Here is a 17,592-nt window from a genome sequence, read left to right as displayed (position 1 = left end):
CGCGTCAGCCAGCAAATTGTTTCATGAGTCACAGTGGCCAGAGTTTGACAGTTGGAGTGCTGTTTTCGTTCAAGTCACCTCTTGCGACCTGCATTAGTTACTGTTGATTAATGTCGAACATCGTATTCCGTCAGTCTCGCTAATACATCTGTAATCGTGGCTTTAAGTGCATTACAACTGAAAAGGGGTGGTTGGGTAGCCTTGTGGTTGAAGCGTTCGCTCGTCACGCCGAAGACCCAGGTTCGATTCCCCACATGAACACAATGTGTGCAGCCCATTCCTGGTGCCCCCGACGCGATATTGCTGGAATATTGCGTAAAGCGGCGAAAAACCATACTCACTCACTACATCTGCCTTCCCTAACACATTCTGTCTTTCTGTTGTGTAGTTATGTTACAGCTGATACTGACATTAAAAATGTCGAGTCTTTTAAATCCTCATGTGCTGCTTCTGTTGTATATAAATTGGGTGCTCGCTGATCCGTCCATTAATAATGCAGCGCTCCGAGCAAATTGAGCGTAAATTTATGCACTTTAAAAGCTGATTACTACTTATATCTGCTGCTGTGCTATGGGACTCTGTTCCCCCTCACCCTTGGTGTGCCTTTTCCTTGAGTACTTTTAAATCTGGCATGAAGACCCATCTGTTTCATAATCACTGACAATTGTTCGTCCATTCTTTTGTATGCGCTTAGACCCTTCCTTGTGCGGTGTGGAGTTCAGCGTGACATAAATGTCCTACTTCTTATTATTGTTATAGCATGCATGTGTCACCCAGAAGGCCGAGGTTGAATACCCCACACGGGTACAACGTGAGAGGATTACGGCTGTGTCCCTTACATTGCTAGGGTATTGTTAAATGAGGCGGAAACCCCACGGACTGACTTGTGTTTCAAGAGACGAGGTCTCAAACAAAGATATATCTCACTTTATGGAGGTCTATGTTGTAGCGGGACATGCACCAGGTGAACGTTTCGAGTTTCATATTTATTGGAGGAACGTCAAAGATCATAGACAGCTATTTGCAACATGTAAGGAGACCTGTAAATGTTCGTGTGTCGAGCCACATCAACAGAATCCAAAGTTCCTTCTTCTGGACATAAAGATGGCGGCCCCAGTTCCCAGGACTCCCCCAACAACGACCATGGCGACACTCACACCAACCACAGCACCTGGAACAAATAAATACACAACTTATTAATGTCACTCGTGCAGACTATAATACCAGTTACTCTTACGTTATAGGGCGGTGGGGTAGCCTAGTGGTCAGAGCGTTCGCTCGTCACGCCGAAGATCCGGGTTCGATTCCCCACATGGGTACAATGTGTGAAGCCCATTTCTGGTGTTCCCCGCAGTGATATTCCAGGAATATTGCTTAAAGCGGCGTAAAATCATACTCATTCACTTACGTTATATATCCCTAAGTTGTGTTTCAGTTTAAATAAAACCAGTAAATGCACTAGTGTGATTTTCTGGATAATCGATCACATTACTGATAAGGACAAACTGTATGGATGAACAACTTGAGTACAGTTCAACTTCAGACAAAATTCCTGGCGATCTGCAGCCCGTCATTCACTTCCCACAGAGGTTACTCCTGTCATATCTTCCTACGTAACCTCTGTTCTAATACGGCCATATTTCCCGGTTCTCGTAAAATCCCCCTAGCGGCAAAAGATCGCAACACGAATTATCTCCCTTCTTTCTATCCAATCAGAACACCTGTTACATCGACTTAGATTCAACTTGACTAACACAAGCAAATGTGGGGCCACAAATATCCCCCATCTGCCGGGGACTTGTGTTGATGTTACACACAAGACGTTTAATGGCTAGCTTGTCTGTTGTCAACGAGGGCGATGGAGACGCCACTGATCCGCCATAACATAACTGAGTTCTGTCTAGAAGAAACGTTTGCGCATCGCGCAGGGGAAGAAGTTTAGTTTTCTCGAAGCATACGGAAATTACCGAAGCCTTGCGAATGATCACTTTTGAAACAACGTCGCTGATTGCACAACTAAATCTGATTGTCTCCAATCACGAGTCTTGAACGCTCACACCATGAAAGGGCCGTATTAGAACAGAGGTTACGTAGGAAGATATGACAGGAGTAACCTCTGTGGGAAGAGAATGACAGCCCGTGTGTATATTGTATTGTTTCGTAACGAAATCAAATTTTAGAGATAGATCCTTGTTTTCGATTCTGTGTCTGTGATATTCCAGCTGTATTTATTGTCTTTGGTCGACAGGTTCTTACAATTCAACTTTATTTACCATGATTTAGTAACTTGTTTTAGTCGCCATGTGGATGAAATACTGCCGATGTGACTATACAATTTTACCTCATTCATTCACCCACCTACCCACCCACTCACTCACTCACTAAAGAGCTACTGGCATCGGCAGCCAATGGTAATTGTAATGATATGATGGTGGTCGTGGAAATGCCTGTCCATTTTGAGATATTTAATGAAAATAGATACATCATTAATGATCAATTATAATCACGCATGTTTCGGTGTCATGGTAGAATTACTTCTATTGTTATTGAGGAGACAGCCATATTGAGTGAGTGAGTATGGTTTGACGCCGCTTTTAGCAATATTCCAGCTACATCACGGCCGGGTCACCAGAAATGGGCTTCACACATCGAACCCATGTGGGAAATCGAACCCGGGTATTCGGCGTGACGAGAAAACACTGTAACGACTAGGCTACCCCACCGTCCCGGAGATACATGTTCAGGACCTGTTCAGTGTGAAAAAATCCGCTCTCATCAATTAATTATTGAGACGGGTAGATATATCAATAAGACGAGGAATCTCAGATTATGTTATATGTGTTCGGGTGCTGACATTGAAAATGAATATCATATTATGCTTATGATCATATACGTACATTATATATATATATATTCCTGTGAACTATTATACCTTTCCATCATTGTACAAATGTCTGTATGTCTTCGATGTCTGTAGACAATTCCACTGGGCTACGAAATCTAGCTATGCATCTATTTTACGCGAATGAGCTACGAACAAGCCATTTGTTGGCTGTATGAAATAACTGTACTACGGGCCGATGGCCTGGTTATCTCCCATTTGACAGACACCCATTTGACAGACACCCAATTGACAGACACTGAACTAGAAGGTTAATTAGGGTAACACCTACGGGTATAATGGAACAGTCCACTGTCTAGTGAGTAGAGCAGGATGAGCCTGAAACAGGTTCGTTACTGAGAAGTTTGATTGTAGGTAAATAGAACTTTGTTGTGTTTAAATGATAAATGATTTCTCTTCTCAAAATTGTTTTTACCTTCAATTACTATCGAATATTAAACCAGGTTTGTCACTGAGAGGTTTGATTGTGTTTATTGTTAAACCGAAATGTTTGTGAAAAACTGTTTTCATATTGCAGCAATAAATATTCAAATTACTGTCTTTTCGTCCATCTTTCAAAATAAATAATATAGCTTCAGTTTTAATACAAGACAAATCTTATGGATAACAACTTCTTGATTTATGTTATCCATAAGATTTGTCTTGTATTACTACACCAACTTCTAAATGCCTTTGAAGAATTTAGCTTCAGTTTGTTCCTGTGGTTTTATTGGACTATTCCATAATAATGTGTAGGTAACAGGTAGTAGATAATCTGTTCACTGAACCGTAAATGTTGTTGTTTTAAGGTGTCTGCGAACTGGCTGTCTGCGTAATGGGAGGACACCGATGGCCTACATACTCCAGAATAAAGATAGAAAGGACAAACACATGCTTCAATCAGTTCATACCGTACCTGTTTTGTAGCCTCTCTGGTTGTTGCTACACATAATGTTAGCCAGTGATGGGCCAGGCAGGCGCTGTGTTGTCACACTGGGTGTTGATGGGCGGGACAGGCGCTGTGTTGTCACATGGGGTTTTGATGGGCGGGGCAGACGCTGTGTTGTCATATGGGGTTTTGATTGGCGGGGCAGGCGCTGTGTCGTCACATGGGGTTTTGATGGGCGGGGCACATGGGTCGCATAACCTTTAGTTGCAGGGGTCACTGTGGGTTTCCTCCATGGTTTTGTTTGTGTGATTCTGGTTGCGACAGTTTCCGTGGGTTTTACTAATTTTGACGATTCCGCAGATGTTGTGAATGACGCAGTTGATGATGCTGTCGATGATGTATCTGATGATGATGTATCTGATGATGATGTATCTCGTGTTATTGGTGATGTTGGTGGTGTTGGTGATGTTGTCGCTGATGTTGAAGTGGTTTCACCTTCCTCAGTAGTGTCCCGGAATGATGTAGGTATAGCAGGAATAGCCTGCAGAAGGTAATCATATATGTTTGACAAATACAAAAAATGTGAAACTAATGTCTAGATTCAGGTTGTGCTTGTTTGTTGCTTCACACCGGACTCAACAATATTTCAGGTCCATGACGGCGTTCGATTACAAATCGTATCTAAGCCAGGCACTCCAATCATTCGCAGCATGAGCACCTAACTACGCAACTGGGATACGATGCCATGGCAGCGAACGTATCAATTCCTTGGTCCCTTCTTGCAACAGGACGATAGTCATTTTATCAGGGATTGTCTGGTTCTTTTCAGCATCTTCTTCTGGTGTCCCCCGCCTTGATATTGCTGGAATGTTGCTAAACCATACTCACTCACTCACTCACTCACTCAGCTGTTCGTAAGAAGACAACGTATCACACACCCAAACAAATTTTAAAAATAAATAAAAAAATAAATAAATAAATAAATAAAAAAAAAAATTAAAATAATGAAAAAAAACCCACCAAACAAAACAAACAAAAACCCAACAACAACAAAAAGACAACAACAACAGTTAGCATTTACGTAAACCTCTCGAGATAATATCTCTATTCACTTTACATGCCAGGTCTTAGAGTTTTGTTTGAGTTTGTTTGCACTCAGTCATATTCCAGCTGTATGGCGGCGGTCTGTAAATAATCAAGTATGTACCAGACAATCCAGTGATCAACTTCATGAGCATCGATTTACGCTGTTGGGATACGATGACATGTGTCAACCAAGTCAGCGATTCTGTTAGTCGACTCTTTCGACAAGCATGAGTTTCTTATCGCACAGGGTTTTGGAACCTACAGCCTGGGCAATGGAATTACCTTTCTTTTTCACGGGACAGAGAGGAGAACACGACTGGGCTCAGAGCCTTTACTGGGCTACATACCTCAAACTGACTGCCAAATACTGCTGGTATCAGGAAAGCATGATCCTTGACCAGGTTTGCAAGTGTTGCTACAGCACTGTCCAGCGACGTCTCTGTGATGTTGACTTTCACGTCACCCCTGACGGGAGCAGTGTCCAGCAAGGTGAACGTCACACTCACGTTGTTGGTGACATCCAACTGAACATTCAAGTAAAACAGCTTGAATTAAACAGGAAGAGTGAAGATCTCATGGCCGATCCACATGTGCTCAATTTTAGAATGGAAATATATTTTTGGAGGACATTTGAAACACATGAGGAAAAATAATATAGCAAGACTTGTAGTCAGTGATTTTAAACAGGCCTTAAACATGCAAACTTCCCTGAATGTGAAAGTCAGTAATATGGAGAGGTGAAACAAGCAAAAACACTTGCCTGTAATATGTGAATGTGATTAATATGGAGAGGTGAATCAAGGAACAATACTTACCTGTATGTGAATGTAATTTACACGGAGAGGTGAATCAAGGATCAATACTTAGCTGAATGTGAATGTCATTAATATGGAGAGGTGAATCAAGAAACAATACTTACCTGTATGTGAATGTAATTAATATGGAGAGGTGAATCAAGAAACAATACTTACCTGTATGTGAATGTAATTAATATGGAGAGGTGAATCAAGGAACAATACTTACCTGGTTGTGAATGTAATTAACACGGAGAGGTGAATCAAGGATCAATACTTAGCTGAATGTGAATGTAATTAATATGGAGAGGTGAATCAATGAACAATACTTACCTGTATGTGAATGTAATTTACACGGAGAGGTGAATCAAGGATCAATACTTAGCTGAATGTGAATGTAATTAATATGGATAGGTGAATCAAGGAACAATACTTACCTGTATGTGAATGTTATTAACATGGAGAGGTGAATCAAGGATCAATACTTACCTGAATGTGAATGTAATTAATATGGAGAGGTGAATCAAGGAACAATACTTACCTGTATGTGAATGTAATTAATATGGAGAGGTGAATCAAGGAACAATACTTACCTGGTTGTGAATGTAATTAACACGGAGAGGTGAATCAAGGATCAATACTTAGCTGAATGTGAATGTAATTAGCACGGAGAGGTGAATCAAGGATCAATACTTACCTGTATTTGAATGTAATTAATATGGAGAGGTGAATCAAGGAACAATACTTACCTGTATGTGAATGTATTTAATATGGAGAGGTGAAACAAGGAACAATACTTACCTGTATGTGAATGTAATTAATATGGAGAGGTGAAACAAGGAACAATACTTACCTGGTTGTGAATGTCCTTGATATGGACAGTTTAAAAAAGGAAACTTAAAGGTCACATGCAACGTAAAACGCATTTTGCAGATTCTGATACCTTTCAGTACGGACTTACCGAAACAAATCGTCAAAAATGCAAACTCAGCTTATAAAGTTGAAAAATAACGCGATGAAAAAAAACGCGCGAAATCGGAGTTCAAACGATTCACTAATTTTCCCCCGTCTTTTCCGGGGAAAACGGGTTTCAACAGCTGGGCTGCGCTCATAGCACGTGCGCACTGAAATAGGTTAGCGGAGCTTGGAAGCGGGTTGTCCGGTGAATACTCGGTGAAGGCTTTGGTGTGAGCTATTTTTCTAATGTTTTGTTGATATCTCACAGGCGCGAGCTTTTTATATGTTATGACAGTAGATTAACTGTTTATATAATTTCATTTGTCTATTTCACCACACGTTCTTCTTACCGAGTCACTTTCTCATTTCGATACTTAAAAGCGATGTCATTATTTAGCGTTGACAGCATTTCTAACTGTGATACAGATATGTCGTTGTCACAGACAAAACTCAATGTCTTGTTTTATTGACACCTGTGTGTCTGCCTGCCTGTCTGCTAATGACAATATTCAATACACAGCTGCTATCACTGACCACATGCAATTTGAACTTAACACCAATCAGGCTATACACCATAAACAAACTGCACTGATTTATGGCCCGAGTTCGGTCTGTCACATTATGTAATTACACAGACAGGCAGGTGTGATACTTGATCACATGACATGTTATGATGTCTGTTGATTGCAAAATGTTATACACAAAAAATGAGCATGTATTTACAAAACCCAATATCTATATATATACACACACAATGAGCAGTGAGGGCATCTGCAAATGAACCAGCCGTTACACTTGAGTGCACACCCACCCGCTTTCACTGGGTTCGGTATCCCGGCTGCTTCGTTTCTTGGGAAGTAAACCCAAGTACACAATATTGCACTTTTGATTTGCAATTGTACGCTTATAATTTTGTTTATATGTTTTTTCATAACCAGCAATGTATATTATATGTCATGAATAAGTGATAATTGTGTTTTAGTTATGTTTGATTTTTTGGTTGCATGTGACCTTTAAGCTTTTTGTGAAAACTATAAGGAAGACGTACTAAGATTACATCTTATAAAGGGAACAAAGGAAATTACCAAGAACACTTACCTTAAGGTTAATGTCATTTATCCGGAGTGGTGATATTTGGAGGGAGGAAGCTAAGACTGAGAGTGTATCATGTTTGAACGTCTCTCTGTTGGAAGATATCTGAGATCTGTAGGAACCTGTGGAGAGTCAGTATTCCGTTGTATTTATCAACACTGTAAATGTATTTCAGCTATCATACGGTCTCGTGTTACAACCGCGTGGTGTTAGTTCCCGTAACAAGATGTGGCCACAATGAATGTGCTAATGTTCCGTATTGCTTGTTGTAGTCAGCAGCATCCCAGCTGTGTGACTAAGGTCTGTAGATAATCGAATCTGGACCAGACAATCCAGTGATCAACAGCAGCAGCATCGTTCTATGCATTTGGGACACGATGACGTGTGTAAACCAAGTCAGCGTGCCTGACTACCCGATACCATTAGTCGCCTCTTACGACAAGCGGGGCGGTGGGGTAGCCTAGTGGTTAAGGCGTTCGCTCATCACGCCGAAGACCCGGGTTCGATTCCCCACATGGGTACAATGTGTTAAGCCCATTTCTAGTGTTCCCCGCCGTGATATTGCTGGAATATTGCTAAAAGCGGCGTAAAACCAAACTCACTCACTCACTCACTCTTACGACAAGCATGGGTTACTGAAGACAAATTATAATCAAGATCTTCACGTGTACGTCACGTCTTTAAAACGAGACTATGATAGCGAATGAATCCCTTCATGTTTGTTGGCGTTTGTTTTGTTTTACCTCGCAATGTTTAATTTTCCAGATATGCTATTCCTGTTTGTAAGTAACGTGGACCACATACTCCAGCGACTGACATCATGAGCATCGATCTACACATATGAGATATGCCCCGACATGTCAGCGAACCTGACCCAATGGTCAGTGACGTCACAATGGACTGCAAACATTGCGGTGCAATTATATCATCCGATTGACGGCCACGTAATGGTAATCAGTGACGTCACAAACGCCTTCAAGTCAATTTCACTGACGCGACGTTCTGATCTTATCATAGCCATATCTCCCGTTGAAGTCCATCCTCGATATCTCCAGGGTATACGTTACGATCACTCTGCACTATACCCTGGATGCATCCACGGCTTTTTATGTTGATTTTATTACCTCCCTTGCCTGGTTTTTTATCCAATCAGGTGTCTACGCTGTGAAGTTGAGCGAACCAGTCACAACTCACTTTCACTTCTTAAATTATCTAACCGTTTAAACTTGGCAACACAATAGATGCAGAGGGCACTCTGAAGATGTGGAAGGAGTTCTTTTACATGTTTTTAAAGTTTCAGATCTGTCAATTTGTTTATATTATTTCTCAAATCTGAGTGGTACTGCGAACAAACCTTCGCGACTGCGACCACTGTCAAGCTGTTGACACTGGCAAGCTCTGATGTAACGGCGGCTTAGCTGATTGGCTACTGTGAGAATGAGGAGTCAGCAAAGGGAGGTAATATAATTATCGGGCCAAGGCGTGGATGCATCCAGGGTATAGTGGAGAGTGATCGTAACGTATACCCTGGAGATATCGAGGATGGCTGAAGTCTGCTATGGTCAATAGCTCACCAGGTACAGCAAACTGTAGAACCCTCTTCTTTTTGACCACTGTAGCAGGAGCTGATGTCCCAGTCGAGGAGGTTGGGCCTGGCCTGGATGTAGTTGTAGATGTTGTACGTGTAGGTGGTGTTGGACTGAAACCACAAGAGTGACTGAGTGAGTTTACTTTACGCCGCTTTTCATCAATATACGGCAGGGAACACAATAAATGGGAATCGAACTTGAGTCTCTGGCGTGACGAGAGAACGCTTTAACCACTAGGCTACACCAACGCCCCGATACCACAAGAATGTTTCAGTCAGAGTAGGACAGTAGAACTCCACAGCAACTTCTACGTTGGAAAGGTAATTGACATGATAAGGTTCAGTGAATTGGTGGTGAGAATGTACCACTGGCTGGATATTACTGATAAAATAACAATGCTTGCAAGCAAGCATGCGAGCGAGAAACCTAGTTCGTACGATGTTTCGCCAGGCCTGAATCTCGCAAATAACATCCATATGCGAACTCGACCAGTTCAAGCGAATGCTAAAGACACAGGTTTCCTTTACACTGACTTTCCCTGAGCTACTCTGATCAATTTGCTGTAACAGGCGCTATATAAATATTAACTTTAATTATTTACTTTATTATTATTATGAATCCCAACATTTTAATATTGTCCCTATCGTTCTCCAGGTAAATTCTGTCATAAACTCTTCAGTCAATACGCCATTCGCCATACTAATATTATCATACACATTTCAAGAAACGTACACACATTTCAAGAAACGGCTACACGTTGTACAGCTTCAAAAGAATTCTCTACTGAACCGAGGAATTGGTACATCGCCACATGAAGCCTTGTTTGGCATGTCTGCAACGGTTCATCGCCGGGAAGGCTAAACTCGAGACGCTTCTCGGTTCAATGAGCGTTGCCTTCGCGGTACTTGTCTTTTAGAATAAATAAGTATGTATTTATATGGTCGGAGAGTTGTGCGTGTGGATGTGTGAGAAATAAGTATTGAATGGGGCCTTCAGTGGCAACAAAGATTACCCGACAAAGCGTGGCAGTGATTAAACTCGATAACACGCTATTTTATGCTTTATTATCAAAAAGGTAGTGTTTATGTATGTAGACTAATCTATACTGAATACACTCTGTCGTGTCGGTGTCTGCGTAAAAACAAGCTGATGTTAATGTTAAACGGGTATGCGAGAAGGTGCGAGATATTTGTATGCAGAAGTATGTGAATGATTGGTATGAGTTATTACACACTATAAGTATCAGCAGATCGCCAAGTTTCGGTAGAACGGGAGGTAATAAATTACGAACGTATCGAATGTTTAAGGATGTGTATGGCTGTGAAAGTTATGTGAGTATGAGTATGCCCCTTTACAATATTATTGTTCTTACCGCTCTGCCTTCTCCAAATTCAGATCAGGTACTGCTCCTCTGCATTTGGAAACCGGCAGATATACAAATGTGAATGTGAATGAGAGGGTATGTTTTCAGTGCAGTGAGAGTGTTGAGGATGAAAGACACGTTCTGTTGTATTGCCCTATGTATGATGATTTGCGTGAACGTTTATATGAAAATGTCTGTTTTAGCTATCCCAACTTCTTAGATCTTTGTGATGATGATAAATTAGTTTTACTTTTTAAACACCATGTATATTTCAGTGCCAAAACCTGCTTTTATATCTTGCAAAGAAGAAAACATATTTTATATGGATAGATTTTACACTGTATGTACCTATATAATTATTTAGTATTTAGTATTTATAATGTATTAATACATTAGTCTCTCATAACCCTTAAAGGGTGGCTCACTTATATGCTATATTTTATAAATATATTTATTTATGTATTTTATGTGAGGTGAGACTGAAATAAAATATCTGTCTGTCTGTCTGCAATGCAATGTTATGGCTGAATGAACACGGCGCACCTCACCCGGAGGCTTTGACAAATTACAAAGAAAACAGGATTTACGGGGACGCTCTTTAATTTGGGCACATGTAAAAATATAAATAAAGTTATTTACACATTTTTACGTCTGTTCTTCCTTACACATTTTCTTTAATTCGACATTAGATAGTTCATTTTGAGGAGTCTTTCCTTAAAGATAAATGTGTACTTTACGAGTTTAAATCTTTACATATGTTTCTGCTTATGTATGCTCGTGATCTTGTCATATTTTCTGAATCTGTTGAAAGGTTGCAAACACAGTTGAATTCGCTGTCAGCTTATTCCAGACGGTGGGAACTTCCAGTAAATATTGCTAAAACAAAGACAATGGTCTTCAGAAGAGTTGGTAAAGTTAAATCGTCAGAACATTGGTTATATATAATGGTTGTGTCCTGAGGTTGGCGATACGTTTATATATTTCGGAATAGTTTTTAATTATAATAACCGATTCTCAAAGGCAGAGCTGCAGTTGTCTGACCAGGGTAGGAAGAGCCTTCTTTTAATTTACAGTAATATCAGGTCGCTCTCTCTCAACCTGCAATCTCTTTTATTTGTCTTTGATTGTTATGTTGGTAGTATACTATCTTATGAGTCTGAGATATGAGGATATATACAGGCTTAAATATTGAAAGGTTGCATTTGGATGTTTGTAAGAGGTTATTAGGAGTTAAGAAATCAACATGTAATTCCATGGTTAATGCCGAGTTAGGCCGTTATCCGCTCGTATTTAAAAGGCAATATAGCATGATTAAATATTGGTGTAAGCTTCTTGTGTCTGAAAATAACATTTGACGGGGGTTGTTATGAGTATTTGTATGAGGAAGTGGAGACCCCTGGTGTCAAAAATTTGACGTATCAGGTTAAAATTATTTTGTCAAACACTGGATTAAGTGAAATATGGTTAAGGCAGGATTACTTCTAGATTATGAAACAAAGAAAAAATGATCAGGCTATTCAGTTTATCTTTATTGAGCTGTCCAACTCATCAAAATGTGCAATTTATAAAAATATTATTAACCAGTGTACAGATAACGGTAATACTATAACAATGTTATGAAGAGAAATCTATCTACTCCCGACATGGATTATGCTTCCCGGCACCGTATCTTAGCTTTGGCGGTACTCCCCTACTTCCTTGGAAATTAGCTCTCCCGGGGGGTTATCTCCCAATTGACAGACACCCAGTTGACAGAAACTGAACTAGAAGGTTAATTAGGGTAACACCTACGGGTATAATGGAACAATCCACTGTGTAGTGAGTAGGGCAGGGTGAGCAGGTTCGTTACTGAGAAGTTTGATTGTGGGTAAATAGAACATTATTGTGATTAAATGATAAATGATTTGTCTTCTCAAATTGATTTTACTATCAATTACTATCAAATATAAAAACAGCTTTGTCATTGAGAGGTTTGATTGTGTTTATTGATAGAAAAGACCCCTCCCAATAATAGCATATGTACAACAGAAGTTAACTGAGAAAACGTTTTGTTGGAGAGATAAATGATACACCTGCATTGCCATGTAAGATACGATTAATACCAATCAGTGTTCTAATTTTAACAATACTTTCTAAAGACTGTAACAGTTTATGTCTTTGAGAAGTATGCAATGACCATTCAAAGAAGTAATGAAAAACATTCTCACATCCATGGCCACATTCACATGATGCGTCTTTTTTCAAATATTTATTCTAAATAAATCGTAATTAAGTGCACTTGTCATGTATCATAATATTGTGTGCAAAACATATAACTTCTTTATTTCATATGAATAATATTTAGGTTTACATTTGTCTATTTAATTTATATGATACAACAGTGTCGCAATTTCTAACAGCTAAGCTAATGTTTTCAATATGATGATGCCGACTCCCGTTAGACTAGAAGATTAAACCGAAATGTTTAATTAAAAAAAAACTGTTTTAATATTGCAGCAATAAAAAATCAAATTACTGTCTTTTCGTCCATCTTTCAAAATAAATAATATAGCTTCAGTTTGTTCCTGTGTTTTTATTTGGACTATTCCATTATAACGTGTAGGTAACAGGTAGTAGATACTCTGTTCACTGAACCGTAAATGTTGTTGTTTTAAGGTGTCTGCAAACTGGCTGTCTGCGTAATGGGAGGAAACCCTCCCGGGAAATACGAAATATACATTTTAGCCTTCCCAGGAAATCTGAAAAATACATTTTAGCCTTCCCGGCAAGATATGCGACAGTTGGTCTTTCTACAGAAGTTTCCATACCAACAGACGTTCTGAAGTTATTTGACACAGAAGAAGAATTGCAGAAGGCTTTAGATACAGGCAGTGAATCCAGTTCAGTATCAGATGTTGTTGACGCAGACAAAGATGGCGAGGCTGGTGTGGATGCTGATACAGATACGGGTACAGATATGTGATATGGGCACAGACTGTGGTACGGGTTTAGATTGTGATATGGGCACAGACTGTGATACGGGTTTAGAATCATCTCCTGTTACATACGGGATGATGGTGATTACCTTTTCTATAGAGAGTTCGCTCGTCACACCGAAGACCCGGGTTCCATTCCCCACATGGGCAAATTGTGTGAAGCCCATTTTTGATGTTCCCCGCCGTGATTTGCTGGAATATTGCAAAAGCGGCGTAAAACTCAACTCACTCATTCACTCCTATTACATACTGCGTGAAGCAATGTAAACGTGTATTATTAGCTATATGCGCCATGGAGTCATGGAGCTACAGCAATAGACTGTGCAGAGTTGTGTCCCCTGGACAGTGCTCAAGGCTGTATGACAACTGCAGTCAACACCCTTCACCCCTCCTCCATCGTCCCCAGTAAGACACCAAATACAGACCATATGCCTGTTAAACATATGCGACGGTAGTCCACTCACTGACCCACCAGGGAACACCAGGGAGTTGAAGGACTACAACTCTATGAAGCACCAGGGACTGTAGGGGAACTGAAGGACTACAACTCACTGAAACACCAGGGGAACTGAAGGACTACAACTCACTGAAGCACCAGGGACTATAGGGGAACTGAAGGACTACAACTCACTGAAGCACCAGGGACTGTATAAGGGAACTGCAAGGACTACAAACTCACTGAAGCACCAGGGACTGAAGCACCAGGGACTGTAGGGGAACTGAAGGACTACAACTCACTGAAGCACCAGGGACTGTAGGGGAACTGAAGGACTACAACTCACTGAAGCACCAGGGACTGTACGGGAACTGAAGGTCTACAATTCACTGAAGCACCAGGGACTGTAGGGGAACTCAAGGACTACAACTCATGAAGCACCAGGGACTGTACGGGAACTCAAGGACTACAACTCACTGAAGCACCAGGGACTGTACGGGAACTGAAGGACTACAACTCACTGAAACACCAGGGGAACTGAAGGACTACAACTCACTGAAGCACCAGGGACTATAGGGGAACTCAAGGACTACAACTCACTGAAGCACCAGGGACTGTATGGGAACTCAAGGACTACAACTCACTGAAGCACCAGGGACTCTACGGGAACTGAAGGACTACAACTCACTGCGAGCGCTCTCTGCTTTATCTGGACCGGAACTCCACCACTGAAGGTCCCTTGACTCTGCTGAACTCGGGCATATTGAGTCTGAAACACACTGCGTTCGTCAGACCTCTGGAGGTAGCACAAGAAGTGTTCATTTGATGAACACAAAAACACATTTGCGATAAAGCGTTTTAGTATTTGATTGATTGATTGGTTGGTTTGTTGGTTGGTTGGATGAATGGTTGGTTGAGTGAGTGGATGAATGGATGTTTGCTTGTTTGCTTGTTTGAATGGTTGGATGGATGGTTGGTTGGGTGGGTGGGAGGGTGGTTGGATGGGTAGATGGATGGATTGATGGTTTATTGGTTGGTTGGTTGTTGGAAGGTGGGTGAGTGGATGGATGGGAGGAGGGATGGGTTGGGCTGGATGGGATGGGATTTGTGGGTGGATGGATGGATTGTTGATTGGATGGTTAGCTGCTCGGTTGGTGGGTGGGTGATTGGCTGTTCGGATGGATGGATGGTGGGTTGGTTGATGGATGGATAGTTGATTGCTAAGCTGGTTGGTTGTTTTGATGGATGGTGGTTTGGTGGGTGTGTGGGTGGATGGATGGATGGTCGGTCGATTGGTTGGTTGTTGGAAACGTGGGTGGATGGATGGGAAGAACGATGGATGGTTGGTTGGATGGATGGACGGATGGATGTTGGTCGGTTGTTTGTTTGAACGGTGTGTGGGTTGGTCGATCGATGGATGGTTGATTCATTGGCTGATTAGGGTGGGTGGATAGATGGATGGATGGATAGATGGATGGATGGATGGGTGGATGGTTGGTGGATGGGTGGGTGGTTTGGTTGGTTGGGCTTGTGGGTGGGTGGATGGATTGATTGGTTTGATGGATGGATGGATGGATGGATGGATGGATGGATGGATGGATGGATGGATGGATGGATGGATGGTTGGTTGGTTGGTTGGTTGGTTGGTTGGTTCATTCATTCATCCATAGGTTAGTAATGATAAAGAATTTCGCATTGACCACGAGTTTCGTTTGCGGCGCGTTGGGGTGGAAAGATGATGGTGCGGAGACCATCCACGGTACACCTACGTCCCTGTTTAGAAGTAAGGGATCATGAGTTCACTCAGGAAAAAGGGGATAGTTGTAGTTTTTTCAGTCACTGAAACGCTAGTTTACTCACCGTGGCGAACCGCCACTCATACGTGGACTTCTGTGGAGACTCTACTGACGTGCCCATCCGGATGGCCACAAACCTGTCTGTGGGGATGTCTCGCGTCATCACCTGTCAACATCAGGTAATGGGATGCAGTAACAGATTGTAGTCTGTGCAGTTGGTACACGCGTGCGTCTTCAATTCAGTCCTGCACCTGTTGCCCATGTAACCCAGAAAACTTACTGCCACTACTACTACAACAACTACTACTATTACTACTACTACTACTACTACTACCACTACTACTACTGGTGCTTTGCTGTTACCACCACTGCCGCTACTGCTGCCACTGCTGCTGCTACTACAACCTGCTGCTGCTACTACTACTACTGCTGCTACGACTACTACTATTCCTACTGTTGTTTCTACTAACTGTACTACTACTGCCCTGCTGTTGTTTCAAATGTAACTGTTGCTGCTGTTGTTGTTACTGCCACTACTGCTGCAACTACTACTGCTGCTTTTACTACTACGACTACTACTACTATCACTACTGGTGCTGCTGTTGATGCTACTGCTGCTGCTACTAGTACTCCTATTGTTGTTGCAATTGTTACTGCTGCTCCTGTTGTTGCTACTACCACTACGGCTGCTACGGCTGTCTTCCTGTTGTTGCTGTTACTAATGCTACTCCTACTGCCACAATACATAATACAGTTACCACTACTAACACTGCTGCTGCCCCGACCCTTGCTACAACCACTAGCGTTATTACTGCTGCTGCTACTGCTACCACTAGTACTACTGCTTCTGACTAAAGCAACATCTACTACAACAGAAGTAGCTTTTGCTACTACTTCTGCTGCTGCTACTAACACAGCCGCTACTACGTAACGATATCTGATAAAACAGACTCACTCACTCACTCACAGGACCGCCTCCGTGGTGTAGTGGTTAGAGCGTCCGCCCGGAGAGCGGAAGGTAGCGGGTTCCATCCCCGACCGCGTCATACCAAAAGAGGTTAAAGTATGGTACTTGTTGGTCCCTGTCTGGCGCTCGGCATCAATGGGTACAACAAGGACTGGTCGGCTCGGAGTCAGTATAATGTGTCTGATTGGGATATTCATGCTTCACTGCGGCATGGTATCTCAGTGGGCTAGCACTATAAAACCAGCTTCAGTCTGGGCTAGTACAAGCAGTCGCACATACACATACACACGCATGCACGTCGTCATATCAGCGAAATATTCGAAAGCACGACGTAAAACCCAATTTCACCTCACTTCACCTTCTGATAAACAGGTCCCGCTTAACCACTGTTAATGGATAACACCAAACCGTGTCTCGTTAATCCCATCCACAGTCTAAATTAATTAATTCTCCCAAAACTGTTGCAACACAACGAAAGACACAAACACTTGGCCGCTTCCACCTCTCAAACAAACATACTTTACAGCCACACACAGCCACACATTAACAGGCACACACATCGCCGTCCCTCTTTACAACAAACAATCACTTTATCATTTTAAAAGTAGGGGTAATTATATGTATTATATGTTTCAGCGAAAGCCAGGAATTCAGCTCTCTCAGAAGGTGATGTTTCATCCGTAATAAAACTACCTGTCCTTCGTATGAATAGTCTTTGGTATCTGTAGAGAAAATCTCTGATGCTGTCTTCATTCGAATATAGTTGT

General features: G+C 41.6%; 1 protein-coding gene across 1 annotated transcript; it reads right to left on the bottom strand.

Moving 5' to 3' along the window:
• Positions 1–977: 977 nt before the first annotated feature.
• LOC124289170 (flocculation protein FLO11-like) lies at positions 978–16,021 on the bottom strand. The gene is made up of 7 exons (XM_046725780.1): positions 15,923–16,021; positions 14,707–14,858; positions 9,274–9,398; positions 7,706–7,821; positions 5,204–5,380; positions 3,798–4,311; positions 978–1,171 (listed from the first exon to the last, which is right to left on the bottom strand). The coding sequence occupies exons 1-7, from the start codon at positions 16,019–16,021 to the stop codon at positions 1,068–1,070; spliced, it is 1,287 nt and encodes a 428-aa protein (XP_046581736.1). The 3' UTR covers positions 978–1,067.
• Between the last annotated feature and the right edge of the window lie 1,571 nt (positions 16,022–17,592).

This window comes from Haliotis rubra, unplaced genomic scaffold (assembly GCF_003918875.1).
Source record: "Haliotis rubra isolate DU_JTF1 unplaced genomic scaffold, ASM391887v1 Scf435, whole genome shotgun sequence".
NCBI classification, from domain to species: Eukaryota; Metazoa; Mollusca; class Gastropoda; order Lepetellida; family Haliotidae; genus Haliotis; species Haliotis rubra.
This window is presented reverse-complemented; position numbering and strand designations above follow the sequence as displayed.

Bases quoted from the DNA above. Each gene is read 5' to 3' on its own strand.
- LOC124289170 (XM_046725780.1), bottom strand. From the start codon at position 16,021: ATGACGCGAGACATCCCCACAGACAGGTTTGTGGCCATCCGGATGGGC. The intron at 9,399-14,706 runs GTGAGTTGTAGT...TTGTGGTTTCAG, and splicing joins GTAGAGTCCCTGGTGCTTCA to TCCAACACCACCTACACGTA. The intron at 7,822-9,273 runs GTGAGCTATTGA...GACTCTCCACAG, and splicing joins TCTACAGTTTGCTGTACCTG to GTTCCTACAGATCTCAGATA.